The 25365-nt window shown below is 40.4% G+C and overlaps 1 protein-coding gene across 1 annotated transcript in view; it reads left to right on the top strand.

Annotated features, from left to right (window-relative positions):
- The first annotated feature begins 2498 nt into the window (after positions 1–2498).
- Positions 2499–25365, top strand: part of CEP112 (centrosomal protein 112) — a 281747-nt gene continuing 258880 nt past the window's right edge. The window contains exons 1-4 of the mRNA XM_014458887.2: positions 2499–3047; positions 9743–9856; positions 12628–12818; positions 14707–14879. Coding sequence (XP_014314373.1) covers positions 9751–9856; positions 12628–12818; positions 14707–14879 — 470 coding nt within the window. The 5' untranslated portion in view covers positions 2499–3047; positions 9743–9750. The remainder of the gene's footprint in view (positions 3048–9742; positions 9857–12627; positions 12819–14706; positions 14880–25365) is intronic.

The following is a 25365-nucleotide window of genomic DNA, read 5'->3' as shown; positions in this document are numbered from 1 at the left end:
TATCCGACTTTATAATTAAGCTAGACCTATCAGATTTAGTCTCTTAGAAAGAAATTTGGATTCAGAAAAGTTAGTCTTCCAGGCCTCTTGAATGGAAGCTGTAAACTAGGAAGTGATGGGTAGCTGTATTCCACTCCAGGTGCAGAGAAAAGCACAAAAGAGCAATCTGCATTTATTCTTTGATTTAATAAACATTTATGGATTGTCTCTACATGCTGGGTACTCTGCAATGCATTGGGTCTGCAATGGTGAACCCAACGTATATTGTTCCTGTCCTATGGAGTCTAAAAAAGGATGGTTGATATTAATATCTTATTACAAATTTTGATAAATACAATGAAGAAAAAGAACAGGGGGTTTTGAAAGAGAATAAGGGTGGTCTGAGAATCAGTGAAGGCTTCTCTGAGGATGTGAGAGTTCCAAAAGTATATATTGAGCTGACACATTATTATCCTTCTAGACATAGAAGTCATATTAATTGGTTGCTATAGATATCTGGCCATAAAATGTCTATGCAAAACTGTATTTTTTAGGCCACATATATTGCATCAGTTATAAAAAGAGTCTTTATATGGCTTGAGGTCCCTGAATGGAGTCTGATTCCAGCAATTTGCCCCCAAATACACCTGAAGGTCCACAGGGTGGGTCTCATGTGTGCTCTTTATTTTATGAAATTATTATATGGTGTGCATCATTAAAGTTTCTCCAAGTGTTTGTAGCGGTGAGGGTGTTACTCTTATTCTCATTTCTTGCCTTTGATGCTTGATGAAGTCATTCCAGCTCAGGCTACTTTTTATTAAAGCCTGCCCGAGGTTGTTGGAGCCCAGTGTTAAGGTCAATGATGACTGTACTGAGTTTGCTGTCTTCAGAAATTATGGATACAAATGCTACTGATGGCTTCTGTTCTCAATGTTTAAATGGATATAAACCCACGGAGGAGGAGTTCTGAACTTAGGCTCCAGGGGTGGAGTTCAGACCTTTGGGGAACCCTTTGATTTGGACACACATTTTGGGGTATGTGGGCAGTTGGTGATGGTGGGGTAAGGGAGGTAAGTCATAGCTTTTTATGATTTCAGAGGAAGTTCTTCACCTCAAAGGACTAGGCATCATTTATTACAACAAGCGGAGGAGAGCTGGAAGTCAAACCATGGTCAGCTCTGTGCTTTATGTAGAATCACCCACCTTTCCTTCAATGTTTCTATACTGTCATTGAACCAGATCTGCTTACCATCTCTTAGGATGAGTTATAGGATGGCCCTTGGTTCTCACGTAAGGAGATTCCAAGTGGACACGAACCACTCCTCTAAACATGACATATAGGTTGAATGCAGCTCAGGCTCAAGCTAAATATGTAGGACATAACAATAAAAACCCTCCATGCATATCTTAATATTTTTGTTTGCACAACTATATGTATGTATGTACATATAAGTACATATGAGTGAAAAAGGGACAATCTGCTAGTTCTTGAAAATGAAAAGGGAGATTTTCTCATCTTTTTACTTTTACCTATTAGAGAAAATATTTTAAGAAATTTACTTTCTTAATATACATTTCTTTACTTTTTAACTTTCATATTTTTTTCTGCTGCAATTATTTCCTCTCAGATGAACGTGACTTTGTTGTATTTTCCTCTTGATCCTCTTTTTTCCCACTTTTCTGCTCATGTTCATTTAGACATCATTTGTCAAATTCATTTCATGTTCTTCCGGCAACATGGTTACATATTTTAACCACTGAATGGTCAATGTCCTGCAATTGCATGTGTTCGATTCTCAATACAAATGATCTAGATTACTAATTATTTGTTACCTATAAACATGTTCAACTATGCTTTTAAAAAACTAAACATTCTTAAAAGCATTTCATACCTTTTCTTTCCCTTAGCCTTCATGATTTGTCATTGAAACAATGAAGAACTGTTACCTTTTTCTTGTAGTGGGATGGGTTTGAAAAAACCCCTTGGAAAGAATATGACTCTTCTTTGGGAGTTTGAAAGTAGGTAAAAATGAATGAATCTTCTCTTTTCTTTATGGAAAATTGAAAAGATGCCTCAAGCTGTGCTTGAGTTTGATTTGGCACCACCCTGAGTGTATTGCATAGACACAAAAGAAGGAATCCCGTTGTGAAATTAGATGAAAAACAGTGGTGAGTGTTGTCACAATTTAAATGTTGTTTCTGCCTGTATATTTAAAAAACATAGTTCAGAGTTTCCCCAGCAATGTAACAGAAGACCACAGAGCACCACAACATAGCAATGCGGACATGGAGACCGCCCTGGGGAGGTGGAGACTCTGGGAGCAGCAAAAACACATTTTCCACTAGATCTTGTTATTCTGCACAGAATTGGTAATCAAAAAGCTTTTTTATTTTATTTCAGCATTTTCAGAATTTGGGGTCAGGTTTTTCAGACCTCAGATAGTTCTGAAAGCCACCCCCGCCCCCCAACAAAACAAAACAAAACAAAAAGGTAATGCCCATCTGGGTTGTGAGAAAGACACCAGGCAGTAAGTTCTCACGTTTTTAGACTCATTCAATGCCTCTCTCTGACCAAACAAAGGCCACACCCTTCAGTGACCGTCCTCCAGTAATCCCATTTTTTGCCTTTTCGATGTTCTTCCTCCAAGCCCCCCGTGCCCCCAAGCTACTTTTGTGGTGCTGGGGGGCCGCATGGTCCAGGTATAGGTCCTGGGACCTGCCTAGAAGCCACCACCAGGCAGGAACACGAGCTGGAACCTGCGCGCCGGGGACCCGACCGTTGCCATGGCAACGGCGCTGTGCCCCTTGGCAACGCTGAGGCCGAGGAACGCGAGCGCCGGAAGTCGCTGCCTCCGAACTGCTGGACGGTGGCTGTCGTAGGTCCCAGTGTCGCCATGGCAACGGCGCGCCGCCGGCCGCCGCCGAAGGGGTGGGAAAGGGGGCGGGGAATGCGAGCGCGGAAATCCCCGCCCCCGGCCTGCAGGGCGGCGGAGACGCTGGCGGCCCGCAAGGATTTGAAACCGTTTGGCGGCGGCGACAACGGCGGCGGCCCATCGGGAAGCTTGCATGTAGGGGCGCCAGGTTCTTGTTTTCCCCATTTTCCCTCCCCAGCCCCTGTCCCCGGGTTCTGGGGTGGAATTTTGCCTGGGGTGGCGGCCGCCCCGCCCGTGCGGGCTGGTGCGGGGAGGGGCGTCGCCCCGCAGGCCCCGGGCGGGTTCTCGAGGCCCGAGGGGCGCGCGCTGCGTTCGGGGGTCTCACTTGCTGAGGGCGGTCCGGGCCGGGCGAGGGCTGGGAAAGTTCTGCGTCAAGTTTGACAAGCGGTCGACGTGACGAGTCCAGGAGCCGGACCGGAGGGCTGGCGGCTCGGGAGGAAATCCGCGTGTGGGACCCGCGGGGGGAGCGGCCTCGGAGGCCCACGGCTGCCCTCTGTGGCCGGGAAGTGCCTCCCGGGCACGGCACCCTGCACTTGTCACTCTCCTCCCACAGCGGGACCCGCGGCCCCACCCGGGATTTCGGGCCGAACCGGTGTGCTGGTTCCTTGGTGGGAACGGTTCGCCTCACAGCCCCTGGGGAAGCGGGCCCTGCCCAGCATCAGGTGGCGGAGCTGCGGAGAGTGTCTGCGCTGATTGATGGTTTTTAAGTGTTGCAGAGAGGAACTTCAGTAAACACGACCAGTTCTTACTCCGATCACTGTGCGGCCATGTCTCTTACTTGTCCTGAATATTTAAAGATGAGTCCAAATGACATAGAAAAGGCACGCGCAAGGACAGGCGCCTTTTCCTAATGGTGCAGCGGAGTCGGGGCACGGGTTCCGGCCCAGCGGGCACGTTCCGTGGGACCCTTGGTCAGTTCCCGAACCCCGCTGAGCCTCAGTTTTCCTCCTCCGTGAAATGGCCGCGAGCTCCTGCCTGTCTCCGAGGGCGGTGACTGCGATAGGCTTGCAGAGCACACACCATGCTCCTGGCACAATCAGCCCAGGCTCTGGTAACGGTCCGCACCCCCAGATGTGTAAGCCAGGCGAACACGCACCTGGAAGACTTGGCTGCACCGAAATATGCATTTCACGTTTTCTTTAATGGCCCACCCTGTATTTGAAATATGGTTTGATTGAACAAAATTGATGACACGCCACTTTCAGGAATATGTTGATTGTGTTTGGCAAGGGGCAGGATAGACTGAGGTGTACCCTTTGTTTAGCAGTTGTGGCCACTTTTCCCCCCAAGGCTTTCCGTGTTTGTGACTTGCTCAAGCTTTGCTGACGTGTTGCAGCTAAGCACCTTGAGAAGGTCTTAGCCCCTTTTGTAGCTGTCCACATACAATCGGGTTTAAAAAAAGACAATACCAGTGAGTTAAATGTAAGACGTGATCCAAATATAGATTATAGCTATGAGCAGGAGTCACTCAATTTACTTGTTTGCTTTTGAAGTAATTTATGTGACTGGTAGGCACACTCTAAGCCTAAATCAGTGATACAGCTTTATTTATTTTTTTCAATTCTGATAATTTAAATCTGCAATTCTAATAAATAGCAACAAAACGGTTTGATTAGCTGGAACTAAGTAGATATAATTTATTTATAAGATGTAATTTGTGTAGCAAGAATTCCTTGAAGGTTTGAAATTGTAAATTAATTTTTTGTTTTTGCTCTTTGCATTTCATTATTTTGTTGGGGAATAAAAAAGGGATGAGGAGGCTGGGCTGATGTGGCTCAGTGGTTGAGCATTAATCTATGAACCAGAAGGTCAGGGTTCGATTCCCGGTCAGAGCACATGCCCAGGTTGCGGGCTCCATCCCTGGTATGGGGCGTGTAGGAGGCAGCTGATCAATGAATCTCTCTCATCATTGATGTTTCTTCTCTCCCTCTTCCTTCCTCTCTGAAATTAATAATATATATATATATATATATATATATATATATATATATATTTTTTTTTTAAAGGGATAAGGAGAGGCAGATTTTTTCCTTTTACCAAATATTACATTGACTCTTTACTCTGGTTTTTAAAAAATGTATATCCAGTATTGTATGTTATTATAGCAATTCTGATTGCCTTTCTAATTTTCAAGATTTTATTATTAGTTGGAGATAGTGCTGACGTATAGGCAAGTGGCCAAGTGGTCAGATATCATGAATCTGACAAGGATTTCAGAATTTTAATCTGAGCTTTGAGCTTAATTTCATGGCTTTAAGTGAGTCTTTTAACTTTGAATTTAAGTTTCCTCTAATGTTAAACACTACCATCTTTTGCCTGTGTTAAAGGACTTATTGAGTGAATCTTATTACAAATCTTTTGGCTTTAGCCCTAACTATGGGTACTCTCAGGCAAATGTTTGAGTGCAAAGGCAGGATGGTTAAGCCTGGGAGTACACTTCTAGGCCAGAGCTGTGCTTAAAATTCTGGGTTTATGAGTTTCCATTTGTTTGTTCATCCATTTGAAAAGTTAGTTTTCAGCTTTATGATTTAACATCCAGCCGTGGTATCATAGCCTTCTGTTATCAAGTACATAACTGATGTAGTTATGGAGGAATGCAGTTAGGAATATTATAGGAATTCGAAACAAAGCAAACGAACCAAACAACCCCAAGCCAACTAACCCATCAAAATAATATTATCTTAACCAAGTCTTGAATGTGAAAATGTGTTTCTTCTATAATGCAGAATGTAGGGTGACCAGTTTTGGTAATTAGAATTAAGGACACATAATATTTCTATTCTAGAAGACCTATTTGGTACTCAGAATGGGATCTTTTTTTAAAATATATATATATTTTTATTGATTTTAGAGAGGACAGAAGAGGGAGAGAGATTTAGAAACATCAATGATGAGAGAGAATTACTGATCGGCTGCCTCCTGCCCGCTCCCCACTGGGGATCGAGCCCGCAACCCGTGCATGTGCCCTTGACCGGAATCAAACCTGGGACCCTTCAGTCCGCAGGCCGACGCTCTATCCATCGAGCGTCGGCCTGGGCCAGAATGGGATCTTAAAAAACAAACACCCTAGTCATGTAAAAGTGGGACATTAATCCCTTACATTAACATTTATTTACCAATCAATTCTTCTTCCGTTTCTAATACACAGCACACAATGTGCTAGGTATCTACTGAGACATATAAGTCGTGGTCCCTGCCTTCTAGGAGCATCTCGGATGTGGAATACATGCAAGTAATACACAGATGTGTTAAAAAAAAACTAGCTTGATAAATACTGCTGCACAGATGTGAGCAGTGCACACTGAGAATGGAGTAACAGTGAGTCTGCGATAAGTGGGACAAGCTTTACTCAGAAGGGACACTTGCGCTGCATGTATCAGATTCCAGACGGAGGGAACAGCCAGTGAAAAGGATGTGAACACATATAAGGGCTTGGAGTGTTTGAAGAATGGCGAGCCAAAGTGTGTGTGTGTGTGTGTGTGTGTGTGTGTGTGTGTGTAGATGTGTAGGGAGGGGTCAGAGATGGGCTCAGGATGGAAAAGTACGTGTAGACCTAACTTTGAATTTAGAAAGCATCCTGTTGTCACAAGCAGCCAAGAGAAGTTTTTATGTGGGGAATGATAGGGTTAGTTTTATACTTAGGAACCGTAGTCTAGTACCAGTGAGGACTAAAGTAGGAAAAAATACAGTTGGCTGTAGGTAAGTGATCAGAAGGGCTTTCTCGGAGACCATGGCAGCTAGAATAGAGATACAGGCAGGGTTGGAGGTATTTCTGAGTATTTGTGGATGTATTAGTTTATGGGGGTTTAAGAAATGGGAACAGACAGTGGGGCTGGAAAGTTTGGCACAGTGAGGAGGCTGTTGAGAGGTGTTTTTAGGGTTAGAGAGACAAGTTCATGCTTCGGATACAAGTTCATGCTTCTGTTCTCTAAGAAGTAAGTTGAGAGGTGGAGGGAATAGCATTTTGTGGTGTAACCATTCGGCAGTTACTTTTTCCATGAAGCAGGAGGTTAGATTTTTGAAATTGAGAGTGAGCGCTTTATTTAAGGGACTTTAAGATGTCTGGTAAAAGCTGCTTTCTGGAGTAGGAGACAGTAAAACACTCCTGTGGATTGAGGTAAGATTGGAAGCCATCTGACTACAAGGCAGTGCTGTCTTTCTCCCACAGCCCTCAGTTAGGGAACGAAGGAGGGTGTCAAGGGGTCGAAGTCTTGTTGAGTTTAGTAAAGAGAAGGTTGAGTGGAGTAAGGAGACAGTAAAAGAGAATAAGAAGCTGTGATGAGATAGAAGGGTCAGGGAGGTGACGGTGATGAGAATGGAGAGTAAGGTGTAGTCAGATGGTGGGAACCTCCTAAGAGGGGACTTTCGGGTTGTGGCTGAAGAGCAGTAGGCATCTCAGAAACTGTTTTCCTTCCTGGGCAAGGTTGTGGGAGAGAGTTTAAGACTCCAGGGAGCACATGCATGTACTTGGCAGAAGACTGAAAACCGTGGTTCATGTCTAGACGGAGGGAAGCCAGGCCAGCCAGCGAAAGCTTCCTTACAGAGACAGGGTAGCGAGAACTTTCTATGAAGAGGCTGTTGATAAGAAGATGAAGATACCATGGTCAATACCAGAAGCTGCTTTAGCAGTGGGAGGGCCGTCTGTGGAGTAAGAATGCCTGAGGCAGAACAGAGCTTTATTCTAAATGTGTAATTTGTAAATTGAATCAATGACACTTGGAGACCTTACATAATGTAGGGGTAGTCCACATCCCTACCAAGACAGTTCATTACATAGAGGAACATGTTGAGTGTGGATATGTTTTTAACTTAAGGAACTTTGTCAAAATCTACATTTCTGATTTTTTTGGGGATTCATCCCTTTATCATCAATGTTTTCTTGCTAATTAGGAAGAAATACAAGGACCAATATTTTAAGTTTTTTTGAGGAGAGTTATAAAATTTAAATGTACATAGTTAAAATCACTTTTTGGGGGGATACAGTTCTATGAGTTCTTACACATGCATAAAGTAGGGTCTTGCAGCCTCCTCCACAGGCAGTATGCTGACCAATTCCAACACCTACATACTTGCCCTGTGCCGCCTCTTCCTGTCCAGGTCTCCCCCAATGGTAAGCCCTGTGGACCACTGATCTGTTTTCCATGCTCAAAAATGTTGTCTTTTCTAGAACGTCATGCAAATGGGTTAATATAGTAGGTAGCCTTTCAGGAATGGCTTCTTTCACTCAGCATAATATGTTCGAAGTTTTTTTTTATGTTGTCACGTGGATCAGTAGCTCATTCTTTTCTGTTGCTGAGTACAGTTTCATGTTGTGTTTTTGCCATAATTTGTTTATCCATTCCCCAGGTGAGGGACCTTTGGGTTGGTCCTAGTGTTTGCTGATTACGGAAGGAAAAAACTGCTATAACATTACATCAGGTTTCTGTATAAATATAGATTTTGTTTCACTTGGGTAAATACCAAAGAGTGGGATTTCTGAGACATGGTAAATGTATGTTTAACTGTGTAAGCAGCTCCTAACCCAGGGGTGGGCAAACTTTTTGACTCAGGGCCACAATGGGTTCTTAAACTGGACCGGAGGGCCGGAACAAAAGCATGGATGGAGTGTTTGTGTGAACTAATATAAATTCAAAGTAAACATCATTACATAAAAGGGTATGGTCTTTTTTTTTTTTTTTTTTAGTTTTATTTATTTCAAACAGGCCGGATCCGGCCCGCGGGCCATAGTTTGCCCACGGCTGTCCTAACCTGTTTTCCAGCGTGGTTGCACCATTTTGCATTCCTACCAGCAGTGCATGAGGGTTCCTGTTCATTGTTCTTACCAGCACGTGCAATTGTTTGCATTTGTTGTTTTAGCAGTCCTACTAGGCGTGTAGTGATATCTCATTATGGTTTTAATTTGCATTTCCCTAGTAACTAAAAATGTTGAGCATCTTTTCATGTGCTTACTTGTCATCTGTGTATCTTCTTTGGTAAAGAGACTAGCTTTTTGCTGATTATTTTTATTGGGTTGTTTGTTTTATGGTTTTGAGAGTTCTTTATACTAGTAAGTCCTTTGTAATTCACAAATGTAATTCACAAATCTTTTCTTTGAGTCTGTGGCTTTTCATTTCAGTACTTTAACAGAGCCCTTTGCAGAGCAAAAGTTTTTTGTTTTGCTGAAGTCCAATCTGTCCATTTTTTCTTATATGGTAGTGCTTTTTATGTTGTATCTAAAAAATCTTTGCCTTTTTCAGGGTCATGAAAATTGTTCCCTATATTTTCTTCTAAGAGTTTTGTAATTTGACATTTTACACTTAGGTCTGTGATTTATTTTGAGTTAATTTTTTTTAATATACTATGAGATATAGGTTGAGGTTTGTATAATTTTTTTTTTGCAGATGGATGTCCAGTTGTTATAGCATACTTTATTATAAAAACTATAATTTCTTCATGAATTTTACCTTTGTTGAAAGTCAGTTGTCCACATTTTACTGGTCAATTTCTGGACTCTAGTCTGTTCTATGGGTCCATCTCTCTATCCTTTTACCAATACTACATTGTCTTGACTACTGTACCTCTTAAAATTGGGTAACGTGAATCCTCCAACTTTGTTTTTCTTTTTCAGAATTCTAGTTTTTTTTTTACTTTCTAAAATTAAATTTTAGAGTCAGCTTGTTATATATACAAAGAATACTGCTGGGCTTTTGTTTGGAATTGCATGAAATCTATAGATCAATTTGGGGAGAATTGGTATTTATAATGCTAATGAGTTTTCTTTGATCTCTTTAATCAGTTTTGCAGTTTTCAGCATACAGACCCTCAATATTTTCATTTTAAATCTTCTACAGACTGAATTATGGAAATGGAAAGTGAAGAAGAACAATGGGAGAAGCTGGATGCGGAATTTGATCACTTTGTGGTAGATATGAAGCCTTTTGTTTTAAAATTACCCCATAGGCCAGGTAAGATTATGTTTAAAAATTAGATTCTTAAGGTTAATTGTTTCTTATATTATTTCATGAAACCAATGATCCATCAAAATGGAAATAAAACTGAATTCTTTTAATAGCACTTTTTATCTTAAGCTGATGTGGGATTGTTTACTTTGAGCTGTTCAAGGGTAAATAGAAATTTAGTGATAATGTCCTACTAAACCATGGAAAGGTTGTGATACCCCTTCTTATATGTCATGAGCTTAAAGCCCAGGGATCTCTAAAGTTTGCTAAAACTATTTCTTCCTGCATCTTTTTTTCTCCCACCATGGGAATGTTTCCTCTTTCAGGAGCCTACAATCCACCTGCTCTTTGACCCTTTTGTTTATAACAGTGGAAAAGAATTTATTGGTCTTGTATGCTTTGGGTTGCCGGAATAAAATGAAGTGTGGATGAGTTTTTGTTGTTATCTTGTCTCCAGTTTATGGCTTCTTATCTTTAATTATAGAATGAGAGTCTTTGTTTCAAGTCAAAGAATTTTCAAGTAACACAAGGTATGCAGAGCAATTGGAAAGAGTTTGGGGGGCCAGGGAGATTCTCTGAGTTATACTGAGCATAAGATTGGCTGTAAAGGTAAATCTGATTGGCAGCTTTTGAGTGGATCATTTGGAATGGGGCCAAGAAACTGGTTTTTACTCGGTCCAAATTTCCTATTTCCCTAAGGTGTCCAAGGGAACTCTATATTCAAAAATGAGGAACCAAGTCAGTATTAGATATTTATTGCAAGGAGCTGCACTGGGAGAAGGGAGGGGGTGAGTTATGCATTTTGTGGTCATCCGTTGTTCTAGGCCCTGCCACTTTTTTAAAAAAATCCTCACCCGAGGATATGTTTTTTATTGATTTATTTTTAGGGAGAGAGGAAGGGAGTGAGAGAAAGAGAGAGAGAGAGAGAGAGAGAGAGAGAGAGAGAGAGAGAGAGAGATTGATCACTTGCCCCCCATATGCGCCCTGACTGGGGATTGAACCCACAATCTTTTGATGCTCCAACCAACTGAGCCACCTGGCCAGGGCCAGGCCTGCGACTTTTCCTGGTCCACGATGTCTTGGCATGGGCTTCCCTCCAAGCTTCTTCCTCTATCCGCTTGCCCTTCAGACCAAAACCTCTTCTCTCTTCCTCTGCTGTTCTTCACAATGGTAATTTCATATCTCACAGCTCATTCATGATTTGTTGAGTTAGTATTTAATGATGTTTTTATACTGTTAATCATCTTTTGATATTCAGTACCTTTTTTTTCTTTTTGTCTTAGATCTGCTGATTAGGAAAATTTTTTAATTAAAATCTCCCATTATAAATGTATTTCAAATCAAACTATTGTCATATTTATCTTCTTTTAAAAATGGATTTTAGGTACAAGAATTGATTGGATTGTAATCTTTGGTTCATGACATATTGTCTATATTGGTACATCCTTTGCCTTCTCTTATTTAGTTAATTCTTAATGAACACTTGGAAATCACATACCAATCAAGAATCTAAACAACTTACATCTTCTTGTAGCTAAAATCTACTTTGGGAAATGGTTTTTCCCAACATTTTAAGTAGAGGAATGAATTCTTTTGTATTAATCAAGTTGTACTGAATTCTAGCCTTTCCAAAATTAGATAGATTTCAGTATGCTGCTGGGCATATAGAAAATATACAGTTTGAAAAAGTGATTACTTAAGTTTATCAGTTTCACTTTTGCATTTTTTTGGCATAAAGTATGCCCAATATTTCATGAAGTTTGCTTTGTGATTATATAATTTCAAAGCTAAAAATACAAAAGTTTTTTAGAGGCTAGCTTTCATACCTGTAGTGATAAATCCAGTACGAGCAAAGTAGTAAATCCGGCCCCAGCAATTTTTGTAGGTAAAACAATAAATGAATATGACCTTTAGAAACTAAGAGATTAAAGCAGGCTTATGATTTGTGTTAGGTATATAATCCTCAAATTGAGTTAGACTGATAAAAGATTAGTGTCAAAGTAGTTTTCATGAGACCTAAAAGCGATTCTGTGTCATGTAAGATAAGATAGTCAATAGGTCATTATATGTGGATTAATGTGCTGTATTTTTAAGGCAGTTTCTAAAAGGATAATTATTTTACAAAATTACATGTAAATACCCTTCAATTATTTTTAGAGAGGTTAAAAGAAAACCCTAAATAAATCAACTATAAGTCCCTGAAAATTATCAGCTTTAATAAATAAAACATTTGAGATTTAATTTTAGATTAAGTTTAAATGCTTAAATAAATAAGATTGCATTTTATCTCTCTCTTGGTTTGTATAATGAGAATTATAGAATTTTCAGAACAACTACAATTATTTTAGAGATGTTTTTACAGCAAACTTTTTATCTCACTGCTTTATTTGACAGTAATCCAGAGATTTTATTTTTGAGAAAATATTTTTTTGCTTATGTCTTGCCTGATTACTAATGAACTGGTAAACTCCAGACCAAGAGTTGGCAAATTGTAGCCTCTGGAGCAGATCCAGCCTGCTGCCTTTTGGTAAAGTTTTATTAGAAAACAGCCATGCCCGTTTGGTTACATGTGGTGTGTGACCGATTTCATGCTCCAGTGGCAGAGGGAGCAGCTGTGCCGGGGGTCACAGGCCTGCAGAGCCTCACTGTTTACTGTGTGTCCCTTTACAGTGAATTTGCCGACCCCTGCTCTAGGCAGGAGCAGATTTAGATAGGTCTTTCACTTAGTGTTTGTTTACTGACAAATCAAGTCTCTAATATTGCCTATGTATTTCTAGAACGGCAGAGGTGTGCACTTTGGATTAGAAAGCTGTGTGAGCCTTCAGGAACAGGTGCAGGAATAATGGGCAGGAAGAATCGGAACCTGTATGCAAAACTGTTACTGCATATGCTTAAGCGAGGAGTGATTGAAGGCCCTTTTATACACCGACCTGAACCTGGGACACTAAAAACTTTACCTTCGTACATGGTAGGTGTCATTGACCAAAAGGTGAATTAGTTTAGTTTCTTAAAAACTGCCAATTTAGACCAGCCGGGGTGGCTCAGTGGTTGAACCGGGAGGTCGAGGTTCAATTTCCGGTCAGGGCACATGACTGGGTTGTGGGCTTGGTCCCCAATGTGGGATGAGTAGGAAGCAGCCGAACAGAGATTCTCTCTCATCACTGATGTTTCTATCTTTTTCTCCCTCTCTCTTCCTCTCTGAAATCAATAAATATTTTTAAAAACCTCTGCCAATTTATCATACCATTTGGGAATGGTCATATTAGTAAGTAACAAGTTCTAGATAATATGTTAGTTAAAACAAATGTGTTTTTTTTTCTTTCTGATTCAAGTTTTTCTACCTTGAATAGAAATCAGATATTGGCCTATAAGCGGCCTATACTTACTGATTTAGTCATTCCATAATATTATACAATATTTCTAAAAATTTTAAAGTGCAATTTTAAACTTGAGCCTTACTTTTCCATTGTTTATAATAATATTTTATGTATGTCAGGAAATTTTAGTTATTAAACTCTTTCATATTTAAAAATTTATGAGAGGTCAGATTGAGTGACTTCTAAAGTTCCTTTCTACTTTAATAAAATGACAACAGTAAGTTGGAGTTTAGAAGTGACTTCCTGCACTTCATTTAGTTTCATTATCAGAATCAGGGTTGTGAAAAGGCAGTTACAATTATACTTGGTTGATGAAGTGTCACTGTCTTGGTTTGTATGGTGTTTGAATACTTGAGAAATCTGGCTGGAGTTCTAGGGATTGGTAGTTGCTGTTAGGATATTTTAAGATTTTTTAAAATGATATTTTAAAATTTTATTTTAACAGTTAATTTACACCAAAAATTTACTCAAGAGGCATGTTGCACAATTAGACCATAATATGCTATCCATGGAAGAATGCCAAAAGTTTTAATGCTATTCCCAATCACATGAGAGACATACATTTTGTTTAAAATCATTAGTCTTTGGGACATAGTTATTTGACTTAATATTTGATTAACCATTGAAGTGACCATCTCATTTAAAAAGAAATTGCTATGCATGTTTGATTGAGGATAGAGGGTCATGTTTCACCCCTCCCCAGAGAGCAGCCCCCCTAGAGGACTGTTGTGTAGGATTGGGAGAATTGTTGCAGAAGTATCCAGTTAATACAGAAGTTTCTTCACAAATGTGTCACGAAGCCTGGCTCACTTAAAGAGAAATAAATGGGCTGATGTCATTCTTCTTAATGACTGAAAGTAGAACATTTTCTGGAACAAATTCAGATGTTAAGATCTGAGTCTATTATGTTTTCCCATTCACACTCAATTTCATAAAATCATAGGAAAGTGCCTTGTTTTACAAAGAATGATGAGAAGTCCTAAGACTGCCTTGGGTTTTCCAGCTCATTTATGGCATGGCCAGAACTACATCCCAGGTCTTCAATTCTGTTGTTCTCATCTGATGAAGGGATTCCTGATTTTTATTTATTATGGTTTCTGAGCCCACTGATTTTTTTGGTGGGCTGCAGAGTAGTTAATGATCACAGAAAAAAATAAGAGAGCACATGATTAAAAAGAACGTTTCATTTATGTTTACATAAAGCTAATATTCCTTTTGTAATACAATAATTATCAGATTTATCTGGTATGTATTGTTATCATTCATCAGATTTCTTATACAGCAGAGCACAACTAAAATGTGTTATCCCATTTTATGTATTTTAATATTTCATAATTAATGTGCATTGAATGATGCATTTTTATATATTTTTGGTAGTTGAATTTGAATATTTGAATGGTTATCAAACTTGAAATCTTAACTAATTATTTCATTATAGTACATTTTGAAAGAATAATTTTTCTAATTTTTAAAAATCAGTCCATCTATTTTGATGAACCAAATCCAGCACAAGCCAAAAGTTCAAGCCCAGAAGGATTACCGGACTGGGTAATGGGTGAGCTGGGGACGAGCGAACACAAATTAAATGAATCGTGGAAGCTTTCTTCTGGAGACAGTTATTCTTTGGTGCAGTCGCCAACTGATGGCCACAGGTATGCTATGAAAATGGGATTTGGAATGTGTTTCATTATTTAGCCTGTCTTCAGTACTGGTTCATACATTTCATTTTTCCTTGTGTGTGTTTTTTTTATGAAAAGTAGTTGATTTACTTTATATTTTTGTTAAAGTTGAAGTCTTTGAAGGATATTGAGAAGGTAAAATGACAGTTTTGCTTTTTCATTTACTGTATATTCAAAAATTATGTTATATTCTAGCCATTTCTTTTTGTATCTGTTATATATATACTAGAGGCCTGGTGCATGAATTCGTGCACTCGGGGTGGGAGGGGTTCCCTCAGCTCGGCCTGCGCCCTCTCGCAGTCCAGGAGCCCTCGGGGGATGTCCGACTGCCAGCTTAGGCCCGCTCCCTGTGGAAAGCGGGCCTAAGCTGGCAGTCAGACATCCTGAGCACTGCCGCAGAGTCGCCGCTCCACTCGCCAGCCGTGAGCCCGGCTTCTGGCTGAGTGGCGCTCCCCCTGTGGGAGCGCATTGACCACAGGGAGCATCTCCTGCGTTGAGCGGGATCGGGCCAAAACTGGGCTCTCCTACATCCCCCGAGGGGTCCCAGATTGTGAGAGGGTGCAGGCCAGGCTAAGGGACCCCACCGGTGCACAATCAAAGCCAGGGAAGGACGTGGGAGGTTGACCAGCAGGGAAGGGTCTGTGGGAGGGCTCCAGGGCATGTCCAGCCCATCTCACTCAGTCCTGATCGGCCGGACCCCAGCAGCAAGCTCACCTACCAATCAGAGCATCTGCTCCCTGGTGGTCAGTGCATGTCATAGTGACTGGCCGACTGGTTGACTTTCTACCCCTTGGTGGTCAGTGCACATCATAGGGAGCAGTTGAGTGGCCTTAGCATATCATTAGCATATTACACTTTGATTGGTTGACCGGACACTTAGCACATTAGGCTTTTATTATATAGGATGTATACATTACATATATACACACATGTATAATGTGTGTGTGTGTGTGTCTGCTCCATTGCTTGGACAGTGGTTCCAGAAAATTTTTAAATAATACAATTCTCTGTTTCCTTTATGACAAGCACGTATTAACATTATCAATGTCGACAACAAACTGTAACATCTTAAAGCTTATACTTGAATTTCTACTCCTTTTTACCCATCAAATAGTATTTGTTTTAATTTAATAAAATAATGAATATAAATGTAAACCTCATTAAACTGTGCTTTTTCACTAGAATACTAAGCTTAAGTAGGATTTTTAGTATAAACTAAACGTCTAAGTTTTTGAAATACATGAAAAGATTATTGTTGTAGTATAACTTTTGGCCTCCAGGAGGGATAGACTTAAATTGGACTTTTATCAGACTTTGAGTTTTACCTTTGGTGTTGTTCCCTCAAATAATAAAATATTGGACAGTGTCAGTTGACATGTACCATACTTCAAACTTCTCTTGGTAATTTTAATTTTGGGAAATTTGATTTGGTTAACAATATGATCTTTCTTTTCTACACATTTTGGTTTGTTACTTACTCAGATATAAAATGTTAATAATTTGAAATGTCTTCATAGTTGGTGTAGTCTGATTATGTTTTTCAGATGTCATGAGTTATGGGGGGAAAGAACAGATGAACACAAAGCAAGTGCTGTAGTCCAAAGGAACTTTTTTTATTGGAAAGAGTAAACCAATTAAAATGGAGAGGCATAAGAGGGAGAGGGGAGATAATTACGGACATGTTCAGAAGAGTAAAAAGAAATGAATAGATAAGTCCTTGGGGGTTTTATAAGGTACTTATTTTTGTACTTATGGGAGATTTAAAAATAGAAGAGGTATAATTGTGGAGTTTTGTTAACCTTTTAAGCAGGTAAGTGGAGGTGTCAAGAGACTGATGTGCATACAAAGAAAAATACAGTTCTTGGTTTGGCTCTGAAATGCATCAGGTGTTTGCCAAAAGATTTGTTGAGTGTCTGACTAAGTGCTGGGTTCCTTTCTGGGTTTACAGTGTAAAAGTGAACTAAAGGAGTTTCCTATGTCTTTGAGTTAGACCAGAGGTTGAAAATTGGTGATCATTCTGAACTGAATCAATCATGTGCATAGATTTGTTTTGTTTGACTTCCATAATGTCTTTAAAGCTTTTTTAGTGAGTTGTCAAAATGAACAATTAGAGAATTTTGTACAAAAAAAAAACTACATTTCTGGCTCACTTTAGAAAGTGGAGACCCAGCAATCTTTCCATAGGTTGGAGCAAAGTAACACTTGCTCACCCCCCTAATGCAGCACGCCTTCACTGTTTCCTGCTAATGCCTGACACTGAGATTGAGGTCATTGCATCTGTTATTGAGCTTTGACTTTTTCTTTTTTAAGTATTTTATTTTTTGTTAATCCTCACCTGAGGATATTTTTCCATTGATTTTTAGAGAGAGTGAAAGGGAGGGAGAGGGACACACAGAGAGAAACATTCATATGAGAGAGACACATCAATTGGTTGCCTCCTGCATGTGCCCTGACCAGGGCCGGGATGGAGCCTGCAACTGAGGTACCTGCCCTTGACTGGAATCAAACCCAGGACCCTTCATTCCGTGGGCCGATGCTCTATCCACTGAGTCATACTGGCTTGGCGAGCTTTTTACTTTTTTTCAAGTAAGATTAAGAGGAAGTAAAGTATTTGTTTTTCCGTTTTGTTTTTCTGCAAAAAGCTTTATTGTTTCATTTGGCCCAATGCATGGGAGAGGGCTTCAGAGTGGTTAAAAGAACGGCTAGTAGTTTCGGGGAAAGGCTCAGGTAAAAGCCAGACACCAGGGGGATGCAGAGGGGCCCCTCAAAGACCTCTGGGCTCCACAGGCTCCTAGTCGTGCTTGAGGGGGAGCCTTTGGAAGAGATACGCGCCCAGCCCAGCCTGGGGGCCGGCAGCCTGCAAGGTGAGTCAGGTGTTGCCCATCTTCTTGATGCGTTTCACCTCCTCACCCCGGAAGTGGTTCACAGGAAGTCACGGAGCTGAGGGTTTGTGGGTAGAGTCCAGGGCTTGCAGCTCCAAGAGGGCCTGGGTCAGGTTCCTCTCCAAGGCCAGGGCGGCCTCCATGGCGTCCTGGATTTTGCCCCCTCATCTTGGGAGGCTTCAGCACGTCCTGGAAGAGAATGTGGCCACCGCGCTGGGTTTGCAACTTTAAGACGCTCAGCGCCCTCGCGCTTCTTCTCTGCCAACTTGCGAAAAAAGTGGCCCACGCCCTCCAGAGCCACTTCCATCGTCCAGGTCGAAATAGAAGCCGAGAGGTAGGTGTGGGAGGCCCCAGAGGCAGGCTGGCCAGGCGGTTGACCGCAGCCTCCACCTCGGTGGGTGTAATAGTTGATGAATTTGGGAGCTCATGGTTGTTCGGCAATAAGGAGTTAAGGTAGAAAAAAACATCAACAGTGTGTTGGCTGGTCCCGGAGGTGGGTTCTGAGGGTGGTGACTGGATAAGACGTAGGAGAGTGGCCGGAGGCTGGAAGCAGGGGCCTTCCTGGGTGTGTTCCGTCCAAACACTGTTGAAGCAAGAGACAGATCTGGGAGTGTCGAGGGCACTGCCTCCATTTATATTCTATGAAAAGTAGAAAGAAGAAAGGTAAATGAAGGGGGAATCACATGATTTAAGAAGAGGAGAGGAAGGGGGCGGGGGGAATGGAAGGTATCTCTAGTACTATCAACAATAAAAAATATATTTAAAAAAAAGAAGAGGAGAGAGAGTGTATCTTTGTAGAAGTATAGTATAGTCACCCATGTGTTTACCTGTTTAGTCTTATAAACATTTGGTCTAAAACTGTGGTTTAGAGAGATATATGTATGGATAATTTCAGTGCAGTGGTTCTGGGTCGTTGTGGAGGTGTTTATGAAGATTGAGGTATGTATAAGAGTAGGGTTCAGGGTAGGAAATAGAACAGAGCTCCAGTTTTTTCCTCATAATAGAGGATAGAGTTAGAGAAAACAGTGAAAATATTCTTCAAATATTAAGGATTTTTCTGGAAAATGAAACACAGTAAAAATCTGCACAAGTTTAACAAATAACTTATTTCTCTTTGTTGCTCAGCTATAATAAAATGGCATATTAATGCCAATTACTCAAGTATGAGGCTTTAGTTATCAGTTACATAAAGTAATTAATGGGACAAGCAGGCAGTCCTCTGGTCCCAGTCATTGTTCAGATCTCCTAACTTCATAAAGCCTCCCCTGACGGCCCAGGTCTGTTTAGGTGACTCTTATTTACGCAAAGCACTCTGTGTTCTTTGTCGCACGTATCGCATGTACAGAAGTTCCATTTTTGTCCTTTTGCTAGATTGCAAATTTCATGAGGGAAGAACTGTGGTTTTCCTGTTTGCACTATATTTCCAGCTAGGGACTCCATAGAGTTTGTATTTGGTGAGTGTATGCATGCTTGAAGGTTGGGTTATGTTAGCCACTGCCACATAATCTTAATTTAATCTGTACAAAACCCCTCTGAGATAGGTATATTGTGGCAGAGAGAATGGCACACAGAGATTTAGAAAAGACTTAGAAAAAGTCGAGGGAAAGATCAAATTCAGAAGAAATTAAGAGAAGTACAGGTGTAGGCTATGGAGAGGCCCTTCCCACACCGTGAGGAATGTAGAGACAATGCAGGAGCCGGAAAAGGCACACAAGTTCCTTTCTGCTCAAGTGTCAGGATATCACTAAGGCCCAAGGCCAATTAAGGCTGCAAAACAACACAACACAGTGTATCTTTTCTCATATGTTTCTCAATGAATTTACTTTGCTTTACTGTAAAATGTTAATTTAATGAACAGATCTTTGACATTTTATTTGCATGAAGGCCTTTAGAAACTAAAACTAACATTTAGTTTAGCTAAAGGCAATACAGCTGATTTCAAGGCCAAATACATAATGTGTGAGTTGGATCAGAAGTGGTGTGAGTGGAATGATGGTCTTCCCAGTTCTTTTCTCCAGTTGCTCCTGCACCCGAGTGGTCATACTGGGCTAATGAGAGAGCGTCTGCTAGTGGGGACCTAACACATCTGATCAGTTCTGCAAGAAATTGTTTTCCAAAAGTTTAAGAGGCTTATAATATTTGACACATGTATATTTTTATAGTGAATAATTTATTGTTACTTAGAACTGAAGTTTAAGGCTGCCTCATAAATTTTACAACCACTTCAACTTGTCCTTTGAAAAACCTCTTTAATCTTAAAAGATTTTCCCCCTTAGTGTTTCTTTTTTGATCACTTTATAAAATCCTGCTTTACTTAGACCTTTTTGTATGTGAAGTATTTCTAATGGCATTTTAGATTATGCTGTTTGTGTCCTAGCCTTTTTATATTATTAAAGATGCAGAGTCCTTTTGAAGCCTCTTTGTTAGGGCTCCCTATTCAGTGGAGATGGCACCTCTCCTTTACCTTTATTCCTCCTGTGGGATGGTGTGTAGCCTGGTTCTAAACAGCTTAGAAGTGTTATGAGGTTATATTCCATCAGGCTTATTATCTGCTTTCTTTTTCCACCAGATATACATTATCCGCTGGTAAGCTTAGCATTGCACATCAAATAGCTTCAGCACTCGGCTATGTCCATCCTGGTTTTATTCTTGCTTCCTCTCCTTTCTCATAGTTTTGGGTTATTAGTCATGTTTTCTTTTAGAAAAATCACTTTCCAAATTGCATTGCTATTTTAGGAGATCTCTAATTGTATTCTATGTCAAAGATCTGCTTTTTTTCTTCACAATGAAATATTTTAGTTATATTTGAGTTTGGAGCATGGTTTTCCAAAATGTACAGTGTTACTGTGAGACCATAGACTTAGATCTCATCCTGTACAGGTTGGTTCATCTCACTTAGTTCTACAACCATGAGCTATATCCGTATATTTTGCTTCCTGGTCATCCTCCAGATGCCTGCCATTGAGATCTGGTAAAGACCTAAATTGTCTTTGTAGCAGGCAGACTTCCAGGTGCCCCGTGACTCCCCCTTTGTGTGTTCACAGCCTTGTATACCCTCCCTCCTGAGTGGGGCAGGACCTGTGACTGGCTTCTAGTAGAATATGGCAATGATGATGGGAGGGCACTTCTGTGATTACATTATGACATCTCAGGCTGCCTGGCTAGCAGACTTGCTGTAGCGTTGCACTGCCTTCTCCTGGCTGGCTTTGAAGAAGTGAGCTGCCATGAATTCTTTGGCCGTAAGGGAACTGAAGGCTGCTGACCCCTGTGCGAGTGGGAAAGTGGACCCTCCCCTCGTCCGGCCTCCAGATGAGAACACAGCTCTGGTCAAATCCTGATTGCAGAGGCCCCAACTCAGCTGTGCCTGCACTTCTGGCCACAGAAACTGGGAAAACGTATGATTGTTTAAAGCTGTTCAGTTTGTGGCACTCTGCTATGCAGCAGGAGATGACTGGTAGAGTTTTTATGCTCATTTTAGAAAAGTATGCAGTCTATATGCAATACTTGCTTGTCATAAAAACCTCAGTGTAGAAATGTGTAGAGTAGAAAATCGAAGTCCTCTCCATGTCCTCCTTAGTCCACTGTCCTCACGAGAGGTACTAGTGATCAACAATTTGGTGTGTATCACTTTAGAGTAGACCCATTCCCACACCCCCACATATGTCATTACAGAATTACACATTGACTTATATGTTCTGTTCTGAGACTTGTTCTTTCATCACTTACCTTTCTGTCTTAAATCTGTGACATGTAGTCTGTCCTCTTTTTTTAATTACAGATAATAGCCCATAGTGTGGGTTTTCTGTAATTTAACCTGTGTCTGTTGCTTTCAGTTCTTTGTTGTTATAAGGAATGTCTTTATAGAATGTTAACATCCTATTACATACACCATTATGCCTCTGCATGTGTTTGGGGCCATTATTGATCCCCAGAAAAGGATTGCTATTTCAATAGCTAGACACATTAACAAATTTAGTGGGATCATTAGTAGGCTCAACATCTTGTGCATTGGTAACAGAAACCCATATGGGCTAGTATGGGTGGATCTCTAAGATATATAAAGTTCAAAAGAAGTACATGAAAGTCTAGGAAGCTTCCATTTGTGTGTTTATCTGTGTATTTTAAAGAGCATATGTGGATACATGTGTGTACATGTGCATGGAATATTTCTGGGTGCATTATACAAAACTGTTTTACCTTTATGGAATAGGACTAGCCTGGGAGAAAAGTTACAAACATTTTTTGTACATGTGTCTATGTCAGTTTTATAATCACATACTTATTTTTTTATTGCTACAGTCAATGTGCCCTCCAAAATGCCATCTTGTTTGGTATGCACATTGCTAACATTAGTGATGCACATTAATAAATTTGCTATATGTAACAAATAGACAGATCTTAACATAAGATTGACAATTTTTCCCATAAGTAACCTAAATATTTATGTATTCCACTTGTATTCCTAATTTGTTCAAACAGAAACCAGTGGCACAAGTTGTACCACTGATGGAGCACCTACTGTGTGCTAGATACTATTCTAGAAGTCTTTTGTGAGTTATCTGACTATATCTTCTCTACAGTTGCGTGAGGCTGGCATGATTGGTCTTTGTGTTACAGTGAGGTAGCAGCTTCAGCAAGGTCAAGCAACTTTCCCAGTGATGGACCCAGGTTTTTATGATTTCAGACCCCGTGTTCTCTCTGGTAAACCATGTAGGCGTGTGTACTTATGCAGCAAATATGGAAATTTCACTTCAGTCGTCTTTTCCCCACTTGAGCTACATCAGCCATCCTGGAGGACTGTGCCTTTGTTCTGGGTTATTCTAGGTTGAGCTGAAATGAGGCAGCTTGCCTTCGTTCAGATCTCACTTCTGACACTTGGCAACCATGTGTCCTCCTGCAGGTTACTTAGTTTCTCTAAACCCCAGTTTCATCTTTCATAAAATGGAGATAGAGAGTCTTTGACGTGGGACGCGTGAAAGTGTTACTGTTGCTGCCCCCATCCACCATCTCTGCTGTGGTGATTGTCATTTTCCTCGTTCATACAGGGGCTTGCATATTAGATTGTTTGACCTTTCTTTGGATTATCTAATTATGTAATCTTCCCAAAGGGTATTATCTTCAAACCTATTGGTCATTAATTATTTTGAGATACTAAACATTGTTTTGTGTTCCTGAGAAAAATAAATGGAATTAATGACTATGTAAAAGGTTCTGACTATAAGTATGAACCCTGCATACTCTCAGAGTACAAAGTGGTAACAGTATTTTAAAAGAGACTTTGAAGGAATCTTTATTTGTGTAACTTAGCAAGTCCCTTTTTCCAGGAGAGATGGAATATAGTGTGGATGGCTCCCCCCCCCCCCATTTTGCCACAGCATGTATTAGAAGCTGCCTAAGTAGTAGTAGACTTCAGTTCATGTCATCAGCTCATGCATTTCCCCAGAGACCAGAACATAAGATAATAGGTTGTATACTTGTCTTATAATTTTGTGAGCAATGTTCTGAAGCTTCTTTTTAATGGCTTGTAATGATTTATGTGACTTTTTAGTGAAGTATGATATGGTCTAGTACCGTGGTCGGCAAACCGTGGCTCGAGAGCCACATGCGGCTCTTTGGCCCCTTGAGTGTGGCTCTTCCACAAAATACCACGTGTGGGCGCGCACGTACAGTGCGATTGAAACTTCGTGGCCCATGCGCAGAAGTTGGTATTTTGTGGAAGAGCCGGTATTTTGTGGAAGAGCCACACTCAAGGGGCCAAAGAGCTGCATGTGGCTCGTGAGCCGCGGTTTGCCAAGCCGCAGTTTGCCGACCACTGGTCTAGTAGCTTAGCTTATCACCACAATGCAGTTAGGTTGTGGGATAGTAAAAGAATGATTTAATACCATATTATATTTACTTGAAACTTTTATGAAAATGAATGAGTTAGGTGACGGTGAAGAGGAGTAAAGTTGAATCAACCCCAACCTTTAAACCCTGCTTTGCATTAGAAGAAACACATTAATCCTACTTACTATAGAGGACTTTATTGATGAAAAAGTAGGCATTATATGCCATTTTATAAAGAACTACTATCCACATTGCTTAAAAATTCTAGGAGTGTGCAAGCAGAATTATTATTTATTATATATTACTTTTACCATATTAAATTTAGGTTAACTTTATATAAATTAAAGTTTTATATTTTAATTTGTGTTCTCTAAATAATAAATGTGTTCATACCTATAGGAAAAGACTTAGAGAATAATTATCCTATTTTAAATGATTATAGAGGAGTATAATTTTTGCATTTTGCTTTAATGAGATCTTTCCATGGGATATTTAATGCCAGATTTTAGTTTGGAATGAAGGATCTAATTATATTCCTGCCCTTAATGGAAAATATGATTTGCTTTACAATGATCTGCTTTATGATGTGGTTTTCTGGGAATGCATTGTAGCAAAAAGCTGGGACTGTGTCCTTTACAAATGTCCCCTGATATAGCTAGTACTATTTCATTTCTTGTGCAGTTTAATAGCATGGCCAGCAGATGGTGCCCAAGTATAATGAAAATGTACTTGTGATTATGTTGATTTATATAAAAAAACATTTTTCACTTTAAAATATTGATTAAATTTTTAGTCTGGATACTCAAAAAACTATAATATGACCTTTTTACCTTGTTAAGCTCCATTTTTATATGTAAATGACACTAACACTATAAATAGTTCCTGCTCATAGGTTGTTGGATGAATTTATGGGTGAGCCAAGCGATACCTTTCCTTCCGAGGGGTTCTTTATGGCCATTGGTGTAAGTAAATACGGTTAGGATTACACATAGTTAAACATCCTTAAATATTATTCACAAAAGTACATTTTTTTTTTATTTTTCGCTAAAAGTATTACAAAGGGTATTACATAAGTGTCCTTTCCCCCCCCCCCCACCCTTGACAAGCCCCTGCCCTCCCTTACCCTATTTTATTTAAGAATAGTCCTGTTGTTTGGGCAAAAATATTCCACAGCAGCCCTGTCCAACAGAACTTTCTGTGATGGTGGAAATGTTCTATAGCTGTGCCATCTGATACAGTCCCACTGTTCCCATATGACTCTGGAGCACTTGAAATTCGGCTAGTGTGGCCGAGGAACTTAATTTCATTTATTCTATTAAATTTAGTGGGGTGATATTGGTTACATAGGTTTCCAGTGTACAAGTCTATGATACATCATCTGTATATTGCATTGTGTGCTCACCACACAAAGTCAACTCTCCTTCCATCACCATATATTTGACCCCTCTACCCTCTTCTACCTTCTTAAATTTTAATTGATTTGAATAGCCATAGTGATCGGTGGCTCCCTAACCGGGCTTGGAGTTCTAGACCTGGGTCTTCTGCTGGGTCATTGCAAAACCTGACCTACCAGAGGAAGAGGCGCTGGCTAGGTGGGGAAGTGGAATGGGACTAGGGACTAGGAGTTGGGTATTGGTGCACAGGAACTGCCTCTGCCCCAGGGGAGACCTGTATTCTGTGCTTAGCTTGGTTCACAGTATCTCCCTTTTCCATGATGATCGCCCATGATCAGCTTCTAGTTGCTCCTCTGC

This window comes from Myotis lucifugus, unplaced genomic scaffold (assembly GCF_000147115.1).
Source record: "Myotis lucifugus unplaced genomic scaffold, Myoluc2.0 scaffold_100, whole genome shotgun sequence".
NCBI classification, from domain to species: Eukaryota; Metazoa; Chordata; class Mammalia; order Chiroptera; family Vespertilionidae; genus Myotis; species Myotis lucifugus.
Note: the sequence above shows the minus strand (reverse complement) of the source record. Positions and strands in the feature narration are given on the sequence as shown.